At 45.8% G+C, this 12,386-nt stretch overlaps 1 protein-coding gene across 3 annotated transcripts in view; it reads right to left on the bottom strand.

Annotated features, from left to right (window-relative positions):
- The window catches only part of APLP1 (amyloid beta precursor like protein 1), a 51,828-nt gene that overhangs the window by 18,745 nt on the left and 20,697 nt on the right, over positions 1-12,386 (bottom strand). For all 3 annotated transcript variants that reach the window (XM_081920611.1, XM_081920610.1, XM_081920612.1), the window contains exons 10-12: positions 7,931-8,059; positions 7,695-7,794; positions 5,916-6,062 (exon numbers count right to left, since the gene is read on the bottom strand). In XM_081920611.1, the coding sequence (XP_081776737.1) occupies positions 5,916-6,062; positions 7,695-7,794; positions 7,931-8,059 (376 nt within the window). The remainder of the gene's footprint in view (positions 1-5,915; positions 6,063-7,694; positions 7,795-7,930; positions 8,060-12,386) is intronic.

The raw sequence follows: 12,386 nt of genomic DNA on the forward strand, positions 1-12,386 counted from the left end.
AAACTGATGCAAAAATCTAGTAAACTGAATTTAAGATGAGAAAAATTAGTAGCAGAGAGAAACTGAAACAGACAGATTTTCTCATCCTTTGTTGTTGCCCAAACAGAAAGGGCTTCAGTGAAATAAGTTTCTTCCTGAAACCCAGGACCTTCCAATGAGGCTTGCAGATTGCAGAAGACAGGCACAGGGAATTGCCTTTTGCCAGGCCTGCTGTTTCCTCATCTAGTCCAGCACAAAGGAAGCTACCTCACACCAAGCCAGACCACTGGCCCATCTTGCTCAGTACTGTCCACTCTGACTGGCAGCGCTCTCCGGGGTTTCACAGAGGAGTCTGTCCCAGCCCTGCCTGGAGATGCTGGGGTTTGAACCTGGGAGCTTCTGCAAGGCAAGGCAGATGATCTACCACTGAGCCAACGGGGCCCTTCCTCAAATGGAGGAGTACTGCCTACTCAGATTGACAATGGCCCTCCAAAGTCTCAAGCAGAGGGTCTTCCCCATTGCCGGTCACTTGCACCGGAGATGCCTTGGGCTGAACAGGTGAGCATCTGCAAAAGCCGCCAGCAGAATTTTCTTCTAAGAACGGGAATGCTTTCGATGACTGCTGGTGTTTGGACCCAGGTTGGGTCCATACACAAGAGAAGCAGTGGTAAAGTGAAGGAGCGTCTCCACCCCCATCATTTTACCTGGACGCTGAGGTCCAGCGCCGAGGGCCTTCTGGCGATTCCCTCATTGCGAGAAGCAAAGCTACAGGGAACCAGGCAGAGGGCCTTCTCGGTAGTGGCGCCCGCCCTGTGGAATGCCCTCCCACCAGATGTCAAAGAGAACAACAACTACCAGACTTTTAGAAGACATCTGAAGGCAGCCCTGTTTAGGGAAGCTTTTAATGCTTGATGTATTACAGTATTTTAATATTTTTTTGGAAGCCGCCCAGAGTGGCTGGGGAAGCCCAGCCAGATGGGCAGGGTATAAATAAATTATATTATTATTATTATTATTATTATTATTATTATTATTATTATTTAAGTGATACATGGCAAAGTGGTAAAGTGCAAGGGCCCCTATAGACACACCCCAAGTCAAGTCCAAAAATGCAGGCATTATTATGGGAATGCACAGTAGCACATTAACACAACCACAATTTATTAAGATTAACACCACTGCAATCCTATGCTTCGTTTCCTGGGAGTAGCTCCATTCACCCTCTCATTGTATAGGTTCAACTCAGGGGTCAGCAAACTTTTTCAGCAGGGGGCTGGTCCACTGTCCCTCAGACCTTGTGAGGGGCTGGACTGTATTTTGAAGGGGGGGAAAGAACGAATTCCTATGCCACACAAATAACCCAGAGATGCATTTTAAATAAAAGCACACATTCTACTCATATAAAAACACACTGATTCCTGAACCAGGCTGGATTTAGAAGGCGATTGGGCCGGATCCGGCCCCCGGGCCTTAGTTTGCCTACCCATGGTTCAACTTCTGAAAACACACCGATAAACACACTTCAGCCAACTGAAGTGCAAACTTTAGTTTTTAAATCAGAAATGCTAGCAACCAAGTAAAGAAATGTTGCTATTCAAAAACTGAAGGCATGAAAAACGAACCCTATCAAAATAAAAGGAACGACGTCTCCAGCCTCTGATTATTTTTCCTCATTCCCTGACTTCCTCTATGCTAATCTGTCACAAGCAAACATGAAAGTCTAGCTACTACCTAATTCACTTGCCAGAGCAAGAACAAAGTCCATCAGTTACCCCCCACCCGGCACTCCAGAAGATGATGTCACTGCTTAGGATCTGGGGGGAAAAAAGTCTCGGAACTGCAACCTCTTCAGACTACAGGTGGGGGATACTGCTTTGGAATGCTTTCTCATGTTACACACTCAGCAAGTAGCAAAGCAGAACAGCAGAGCTCTAGCCTGTCTGTCTGCTGAGCTCATTCTCTGTTTGCGGGGAGCTTTTAACATAGGGGAGCACTCAAAAGGGCATGATGCCTTGCTGCAGTCGATTCCAACACTTCATTCTGCTGCGTGCCTAAGACTGGGCATTGAGATGCAAGTTCAAATCCCAGCTCAGCTTTGGTTATGCTGCACTCTCACAGGGTCCAATTAGACCATGATATTAAACAAGGAAACGCATTCACTGTGCTGAGTCTTACCACTGCATTGTTTAAATCAGTGTTTTTTGGACCACGTTTCCCATAATCCCTGACCATCGGTCCTGCTAGCTGGGGATGATGGGAGCTGTAGTCCAAATACAGCTGGAGACCTAAGTTTGGGAAACACTGGTTTAAATTGTTGTTGTAGGAGGGCCTGATCAGGATTGGGTTTGTGAACATAAGAGAACAAGATCCTTCTAGTCATAAAATTGTATAATTGTAGAGTTGGAAGGGATCCCGAGGATCATCTAGTCCAACCCCATACATGCAGGAATATGCAGCTGTCCCATGCAGGGATTGAACCTGCAACCTTGGCGTTATTAGCACCATGCTCTAACCAACTGAGCTATCCTTAAACAGTCCAGCATCCTGTTCTCACAGTGGCCAATCAGATGCCTCCGGGAAGCCTGAAAGCTGAGTCCAATAGCAACCTATCCACTTGTGCCCCCCAGTAACTGGTATTCAGAGGCATATCCCCTCCAATATTGGGAGGTAGTACACAGCCATCATTATTTTCACTTCTTTAATATTCTTATATCCCACCCTGCTTCCAGAAGGAGCCCAGGCAGTCTAACAATAATCATACAGATAAAATCAGCATCCAAACAATAAACACAGAAAGGTTAAATCATTAGATGCAATACAGCGGAAAGCAAACAACTCAACCTCCTATCTGACTATACACCGAAGGCCCACACAAATAGGTCTTAAACTGCTGCCCATCAGAAATCAGGTGGGGACAATTGGATCTCCATCTAATTTTGCAATAGGGGCAGCCACAGAGAAGGCCCTGCCACACATTGCTACGCCAAAGGCCGTGTCCATTAGTGGAATCACAAGCACAGCCCCTCCCACAAATATGAAGAGGCAGGACTTGTAAGTATTGGGGGAGGCACTCTTTCAAGCATGTGGGTTCCGACTGTTCAGGGCTTTGTACACTAACAGGTAAAGGTAAAGAGACCCCTGACCATTAGGTCCAGTCGTGACCAACTCTGGGGTTGTGGCGCTCATCTCGCTTTATTGGCCAAGGGAGCCGGCATACAGCTTCCGGATCATGTGGCCAGCATGACTAAGCCGCTTCTGGCGAACCACAGCAGCATTGCACGGAAACACCGTTTACCTTCTCGCTGGAGTGGCACCTATTTATCTACTTGCACTTTGATGTGCTTTCGAACTGCTAGGTTGGCAGGAGCAGGGACCGAGCAATGGGAGCTCACCCCGTCGCAGGGATTCGAACCACCGACCTTCTGATTGGTAACTCCTAGGCTCTGTGGTTTAACCCACATCGCCACCCGCGTCCCTTTTGTACACTAATAACAACTCCATAAAATTGACTAGTAGTCATTGACAGCTCTGACTTCCAAGAATTTGCCTAACCCTCTTTTAAAGCCACCCAGGCTTGTGGCCATTAACTATGTGCTGTGTGAATAAGCACTTTCTCTCATCTGTCCCAAATCTTCAAACATTCAGCTTCATTGAAAGATCCTGGCTTCTAGTATTATGAGAGAGGGTGGAAAACATCTCTCTATCCTTTTTCTTTACATAATATTCTCCCTTGCTCACTTTCTCCCACCCTGGCCAAAACTAAAAGCTCCAACACTGTAACCTTTTCTCAAAGGAGTGTTGCTCCAGCCCCTTGATCATTTTTAATTGCCTTTTCTTCAATGTTTTACAGCTCTACAATATTGGATTGTAGAACGGCACACAGTATTCCAAATGTGGTCGCACCATAGATTTTTTACGATGACATTATTATATTGGCAGTTTTGCTTTTCGATTCCTTTCCTAATTTATATTCTTAATGGTCACCAAAATGGAATTCACATTTTTCACAGCTGCTGCAGACTGGATAGACATTTTCATTGAGCTATCCACCATAATAATCCCAAGACCTCCTTCTTGGCCAGTCACCGCTAGCTAGTTCAGACCCCATAAACATAGACGTGAAGATGCAGCATTTCCCCCCAAAGTGCAAAGCTTTGCACTTGCTTGCGTTGAATTGCATGAGCTGCTTTAATGCCCATTTGCCCTGTTTGGAGAGATCTTTTCGGATCTCCTTAAAATGGGAGATAAATGGAATTTCAACCATTATGGTCATTATCAACATCGAAGCAAAACTGACCATACTGATAATGCGTCAGATGATGGAAAGAGAGCACTGAACCATAGAGTCAAATTGCAAAAAGAGTCAAATAATGAGCGAGAACCCATCCACAAATCTCTCACTCGGCTGTATCACTCAACCCATTCATATGGGGCATGAGTTCCGGGTCTAAAACTTGAGTTTTATAAAGGTTAAGAATAGCCCATAGGAAACTGCTTTCATCCATGTCAGAATATTTATTCATCTATCTCAGCCTTGTCTGAGTGGCTCTCCAATGTCTCCAGCAAAGGTCTGTCCCACCATCGGCTCTTAGATCGCTTTTAACCAGACGCGCCAGGGAACTATGGCCTTTCCCCATCAAATTTAAGATATTTTCTTTCTTCGTTTCTTTCACAGTCTGCATCTCTGTGGACTTTGATCATCTCACCCTCCATTCTTCTGCCCAAGCATGCAATCTCGGCACTCCTCATTATCCTTTGATCCTCAGATACAATCAGTCACCAAGCCAGCCATTTTTACATCTGGAATGTGTCTGCTATCTGTTCTTTTCTGTCTCCAGACTGCTGCTGTTTGCTTTGGTGGCTTCCCTCATTATTTCTCTTCTCTGTGGCTGGATTCTTTTCGCTGGGTTCATCTCTATCGCTCTTATTTTCAAACCTGTATGCCTCTCCAGACAGCCTGGTTTTCATGCACTCGTGATGATTGGTTTATTGCACTTTGTAGTTGTGGTTTTGTGTTTTTTTTAAAAAAGGAAAGAAAATCAAAGCAACTTAAAATATAATACAAAAATAAGTGAGAATTTGGCGAAATTGAAAACAGAGCCAAGAAATCTAGTCCTGGTGTCAACAGAGCCAGTTCTAGAAAAGGCTTTGTTGAGTAACCATTGCGATTTCTTTCTAGAAAGATTAGATGCTGTCTACTGAATATTTGTTCTGATTGGATCACAGGGAGGTTAGATGACATTGCATAAAGCAATTAGCAACCCACAATTCCCAGTGCATTTCAATGTCACTTTCCTTACTGCAAGAAGTCTGGCTTTTTTTTTTGGGAGAAGCAAGATTAAGGCTTCCTAATCAACTATTATCATACAACCTGAATTTGTTCGGAAGTGACTGAATCACACCTGCAAATAGCGACAGCCTAGAAGCACCTTAGTTTCCCCAGCGGATATGTCTTCCCCAAATATCTATGTACCAAAAAGCAAGTCCTACTGATTTCACTCACAAGAGGAAACAAACAAGCCGAATTAGAAGTGACAAAATTAGAAGTGAGAATTTCTAAGGAAAGCTATGTTTTGAAAAATCCAAACTGGGCAGGTTCACATTAAAACTCAAACAGAACCAAGTTTCTCCTCCATCCCTGCCCATCGTTCAGGCAGTTCCTGATGATTCATGCTGGATTCTTCAATCCTATATGCCTGTATCAACCCCCCCCCCCAAATGTTATGAATGTGTATCTTTATGGTGTGAACTGTTTTGCAATTCTCTGAATAGTAAGTAGCCTAAACATATTTTAAAATAAAAACAAGATCTCCTGTGAACTGGCTCCTTTTTTACTGGGCCACTATGATGCTCCAGGGACAGTCATGACTTGAGGAGTGTGCTGGTCACCTTTGCTAAACAAAGCATCATCTCTTTCAAAGGCATCCTGAACTCACCTTCTCCATCACGTGGGTACGAATGGCTCTCAGAAACCAAGTCCTCGCTACTGTCCATGGGCAGGAATTCCTCAGTGGTGCGTGTCTCTGAGATGGAGGTGGTGAGCAGGTCGTTGGTGGTCACCCGTTCTGAGCGCAGCAGCTCCTCTAGGAGAGCATTACAGAGAAAGGGGTCAGAGAGTTGCCCTGAACGTCAGCCGACTCCACTCCTACCCTCCCGCAATTACGTGTGCTGCAACCTTTTTCCCCAAACATCATCATCATCATCATCATCATCATCACCATCACCATTATTATTATTATTATTATTATTAGCCATCCTTATGGGATCCTCTCTGTGCTTGCTTGGCAAATCTAACCCCTCACTCAAAGAGGACATTCAGCATTTTGCAGAATTTCCCTTCTTTTTTAAAAAATGCATTTAGACCACCCTTCATCTACAGAGACACCAGGATGGTATACAAAAGCAAATATAAATAAAAATGAATGCCGTATAATTAAGAAGCACATCAGCATACATAACAACCAAAGATAAAGGTGTTAAACAAGCAAGCAGAACAGGCTGCCTACTAATAAAATACCTAAAACTTGGGACTTTTTGGAACAGCCCAGGCAAATGAAGGAGTTTTGATCTGACATAGAAATGATTATAACACTGCTGGCAGTTTTTACCCCTTAAGGGAGGGCATTAAGACTATAAAGACAGCTGCCTTAAACTGAGTTGGACCATTAGGCCACCTAATTCAATATTGTCTCTGCTAACTGGAAGCAGCTCCCGAAGGTTTTGGACTGAGGACATTGCCTGCTCTACCCGGAGACATAAGGCCTGACCCTGGGACCTTCCACAGATCTTCTTCTATGGGGATTTGGCCCTTCTCCAAAATAGGCACATGGGAAATTGCCTTTTACTGAGTCCATTGAGTTCAGTATTGCCTACTGATTGTCAGGGACCATGCTGAGGAGAGCTGCACTGAGGAATAATGGTGGGAGCCTCCCCCGCCCCTGATCAGGACCCTGAATCTTTCCAGGAGCAGTGGGACAGTATAGATTTGGAACAGTGGTTTGCAGAGGGACATAGTTCAGAGGACAGAAGCTGGGGAAAACTGAGTGGTGAACAGCTAGGAGAAGAAGAACTGGGAGAGAGTTAACAGACTTGCTCTCGCTGGAAAGCGTCCATCCGCTCAGCCCAAGGTCAAGGAGAGCAGAGAAGGTGGCAGCACAGAAAGCACAGTGGTTGCAATATGAGGTTGCAAGACGCGGAACTGATGTGGGTGACTAGGGGGGAAGCGGGTGGAACCCTTAATTGGGAGCACCTTCATTCCTAGGAATGGATTCTTTGTTCTCTCGCTGTGCTCATTAACATCTCTAACTGGTAAGTGACTCCTGTCGCTTGTTCTACTTATCTACTGCCAAAGGGGGGGGGGGGGAGAAGACAAATCCTTGAAGCCTGACACTGACAGGCAGTGTTTTTGCAGCATTTCAGAGATGAAGCATTTGCCTGCAGATATCAGGGGGCTGAACCTGGGACCTTCTGGGTGCAAAGCAGATGCCCTACCGCTGAGCCATGGCCCTTCACCTCCACAGATATGGTGCCATCAGAAAGAAGGGTCTGAACTTCATAGGACAGCTGGCTGGGCATAAGTGCCTCATCTAAAGATCTTACGATATGGGCAGCTGGGATAAGGAGAGGAGGAGCTCCACAACATCCCCCTGAAGGCAATCTCTAGGAAACCCTCTCCTACCAGGTCAGGCCTTTGGGTCCATCTCATCTACACCTACCAATGTCTCCTCGAAGCTCTTGGGCAAGCTGAGGGTTCTTGTAGAGCAGTGCCAGACTCTGGTTCATCCGTTCTTCAATGACATGCAGGTGGGTATAGACCTGGAGACGACAGCAGCCCAGGTTTATTATTGCTCCCCTCCTCCAAGAAGGTGTGAGTGCAGGGACCCCAGACAGGGGCACCTGGAGGGCGGGTGGGTAGGAAGAGAAAGAAGAAGAGGAAGGATGGAAACCAGACCTGGAACTTCATTTGCTCAGCCTTCTCCGGATCAGCAGCTGCCACGTGCTGGTAATGTCGGAGGGTGTGGCGCTGGTCCTTCTGTTCTGCACGCACGTATCTCTTCAGGGCTAACAGGACGCGGTCCGGCTGGGTCAAAGGGAGGGGACAAAAGAAAAAAACAAAACAAGTTAGGCAGGTGCAGGTGAAGCTCAGCGGTAGAACATTTGCCTTGCATGCAGAAGGTCTCAAGTTCCTTTTTTTTCGAAAAGTTTTTATTGTTAAAATAATTCAGCATTAATACACACATATTGCGAATATACAAGCATACAAACATACATTTCATGCAGTCCTTAAAAATGTTCAAACGTACCTAAACTCAATCCCACAAATAATTCCTTTTCCCATCACCATCCACCACCCTCACCCCACCTTTGTGTTAGACTTCCAATCTACTCAATTGCAATTTCTTTCCACTTCTATTACTTTCTTTCACACACCTTTAACCTAATTTCATGCTTCTTTTTCTATTACACATTGTTATCCATCTTAGTTAGTATTTCAGTATATAAAACGGAACTTGTTTATTCTAATGGGAGTTCTGATTTTTCAATATGGTTTTGCAAGTATCCTTTAAACCCCCTCCAATCCCTGCCTATCTTCTCTTTTGAGATCCTTCCAATTTCTCCCATTGTTTTGGATATATTGTAGTACTCCAATAATTTGGCAAGCCACTCTTTTTTTTTTTGCCAGTATAATACCACTTTTCCAATTTTTCGCAATCAATAGCCTTGCGGCTACTGTTGCATACAAATATAATGTCTTGTCTTCTTCCTATAGACTTCCTGGTACTATTCCCAATAGAAAACCACAAAAGGTCCCAAATTCAATCCCCAGCATCTCCATGTAGGGCTGGGAAAAAACCTCTCTGCCTCAAACTTTATAGAGCCACTGCCAGCCAGTGTGGGCATTATTGAGGTAGACCATGGGTAGGCAAACTAAGGCCCAGGAGCCGGAGCCGGCCCAATTGCCTTCTGGATTCAGGCTGTGGATGCTCCAGGAATTGGCGCATGGATCGGCGTGGGGATTCTGATCATTTAGGCTGCGCCATCCCCCCTCCCTCATACACACTGTGGTGGCACCTCCTCCCTCCCTCCTCCTGGCTTTTCCCTGCCCTGCCTAGAGGAGGAAGGGGCCGGGCTTTGTTGAGCCGCGGTCAGCTGAGCGCCATTTTAAGCAGTCCCTCTCTGGAGCTAGCCCTTTCGCACCGCTCATTGTTCCTCCGCCGCTGCCAGCCTCTGCCACTCGCAAGGCACAGGTAAGCAGCCACTGGGGCTCGTCCGGTGCTGTGGAGAAGGGAGGGGAGAGTTGGGGGGATTCCCCCCCCAATATAATCCAGCCCCCCCACAAGGTCTGAGGGACAGTGGACCAGCCCCCTGCGGAAAAAGTTTGCTGACCCCTGAGATAGACCAACCAATGGCCTGAGCTCACAGAAACACATAAGTGAGTGGAGGGGACATAGCTCAGTGGTAGAGCATCTGCTTTGCATGCAGAAGGTTCTGAGTTCAATTCCCAGCATCTTCAAGCTGGGAATGTCTCCGGCTTAAAATCTTGGAGAGCCACTGCCAGCTTTTGATCTAGTCCGGTTGACTCAGTATAAGGCCACTTCCTACATTTCTATGACCACTGGCTAACCCTCTCCCTTTTTAAATAATTTTTATTAAATTTTCTGTTTTACATTTTAGAATATTCATTTAAACAACCTTAAAATATCAATGACTTCCCTTCTTCTCTTTCCATGGTTCATTTTGCAGAACATAAATCCCTGCTTATTTTATATAAACTAACCCATTCAGTATTCCATTATTACATCCATCAAAACTTCTTTACACTGCTGAATTTATCTTAATGCTGCCCATGTTTTCAAATATACACAACTTCCCCCCATATATTCAATAAACATTTTCCAATCTTCTCTGAATGTATGTTCATCTTGTTCTCTTATTCTACAGAAGCTCAACATCAAAAAAACGAAGATCATGGCCACTGGTCCCATCACCTCCTGGCAAATAGAAGGGGAAGTAATGGAGGCAGTGACAGATTTTACTTTCTTGGGCTCCATGATCACTGCAGATGGTGACAGCAGTCACAAAATTAAAAGACACCTGCTTCTTAGGAGAAAACCTAGACAGCATCTTAAAAAGCAGAGACATCACCTTGCCAACAAAGGTCCGCATATTTAAAGCTATGGTTTTCCCAGTAGTGATGAATGGAAGTGAGAGCTGGACCATAAAGAAGGCTGATTGCCAAAGAATTGATGCTTTTGAATTATGGTGCTGGAGGAGCCTCTTGATAGTCCAATGGACTGCAAGAAGATCAAACCTATCTGTTCTGAAGGAAATCAGCCCTGAGTGCTCACTGGAAGGACAGATCCTGAAGCTGAGGCTCCAATACTTTGGCCACCTCATGAGAATCATAGAATCATAGAGTTGGAAGAGACCACAAGGGCCATCGAATCCAACCCCCTGCCAAGCAGGAAACACCATCAGAGCACTCCTGACATATGGTTGTCAAGACTCCTTGGAAAAGACCCTGGGAAAGATTGAGGGCACAAGAAGAAGGGGAGACAGAGGATGAGATGGTTGGACAGTGTTCTCGAAGCTACGAACATGAGTTTGACCAAACTGTGGGAGGCAGTGGAAGACAGGAGTGCCTGGCGTGCTCTGGTCCATGGGGTCATGAAGAGTTGGACTAAACTCTGGTCCATGGGGTCATGAAGAGTTGGACTAAACTAAACGACTAAACAACAACAAGTCCACAAGCTGCGCATATTCCATCAGCCACGATTGCTATGTTTGGTCTCCACTGTCAGAGGCAGAATGCTCTTCTCATGTGCAGGGTTCCCATAGATACATGGGAACAGGATGCAAGACTAGATGAGCTATTGGCCTGATTCAGCCGGCTCGCCTTCTGATGTTAGATGTGTCCACTTCCAAGCATGTTATCAGCAACATCTTTAACGTCACCAGCCAGGATAGCTGAGTCGGCAGAGCAGGAGAGTCTTAAGCCCGTGGTCGTGGGTTTGAGCCCTGCGTTGGGCAAAAGATATTCTGCATTGCAGGGGGATCTGAAGGCAGCCCTGTTTAGGGAAGCTTTTAATGTTTAATAGGTTATTGTATTTTAGTGTTCTGTTGGAAGCCGCCCAGAGTGGCTGGGGAAACCCAGCCAGATGGGCAGGGTATAAATAATAAATTATTATTATTATTATTATTATTATTATTATTATTGTTGTTGTTGTTGTTGTTATTATTATTGTTATTATTATTATTATTATCATCATGGACCAGACAACCCTCATGGTCCCTTCCAACCCGACAGTTCTGCGACAGCTTCTGTGCAACTTTTCTGCGTCCTGCTTCCCCTTCCTGCTCGTATCCTGTCCATTTCCAAGCACCCAAAGGAGGCGCACAATACCCAGCCCTTCACTTTGCATGGTTTTGATTTGTATTGCTTGGAACACATTCGCCTCGCACTGTTCATATTACAAGACACAGGATGACAGGGACGAGCATCTTTCTCTTCTCGGCACCTGCACGCTCCGGAGGTTATTCCAGGCTAACCGTTCTAACCCCCCTCACCCGCCCTCTCAAAATGTGCAGGCAGGGTTTGCTTGTCTGTTATCCTTCCAGATCAACCTTCATTTCCATCTCTTTCCCCGCGGAGCAAATGCAATAAACAAACAGTTGCTTTATTGTGCATTCATGACACTCGACAACGTGCTTGCTACTGTTCTCCATTCACAACTAGAGGCCTGTTGCGGAGGCCACGGGAGCGACACAGTCCTCTGACCAGAGGGCTTGGCGCTCTGGACAATTATTGCCATTATCATTATTATTAATTGGATTTATATCCTGCCCTTCCTTCCCAAGGAGTCCAGCACAGGGAAGATAACAGTACCATCTAGGGCAGCATATTCTGGTTCAGTACATCCTGCCAGCCTCTGTCCGTTCTCAGCCTGCCCTCCATGCTGTCCCAAAGTTTGTCATGAGTTCTAATCCTGCCTCAGCGCTCTTGCTCTGCTGCTCAGCACATCAGGTGACCAAAATCTGAACAGAAAATTGTTTCCTTACTCTAATCTTTAATGTCTTTGCAAATGTGCCCTGGAATAGGCAGGAAAAGGCCCCTGATCCTCTTTTCTGGAACAAAGGGATATCAGCCATGCCAAGGAGTGGCTAAGCTGCCTCTGCGCTGCCTCCCCAAAACTGCAGGTTAGCAGAGATTTTTTCTCTCTCTCGGGGGCTGCTGAGGAAGACACCCCTGGTCTCCTAGCACCCCAGGCTGCCACTATGTTTGCCTTCAGTTAAGCTGGCCCTGAAACAGCTTGATGAATAACAGGGAAGAGGCTGTACCAGGCATAAGGAGCAGCAGAAAGTACAGAGGAGACAAAGGAGATAAACAGGAAAGGAGCTTGCAAGGA

This window comes from Podarcis melisellensis (assembly GCF_964234715.1).
Source record: "Podarcis melisellensis genome assembly, chromosome: 8".
Taxonomy (NCBI): domain Eukaryota; kingdom Metazoa; phylum Chordata; class Lepidosauria; order Squamata; family Lacertidae; genus Podarcis; species Podarcis melisellensis.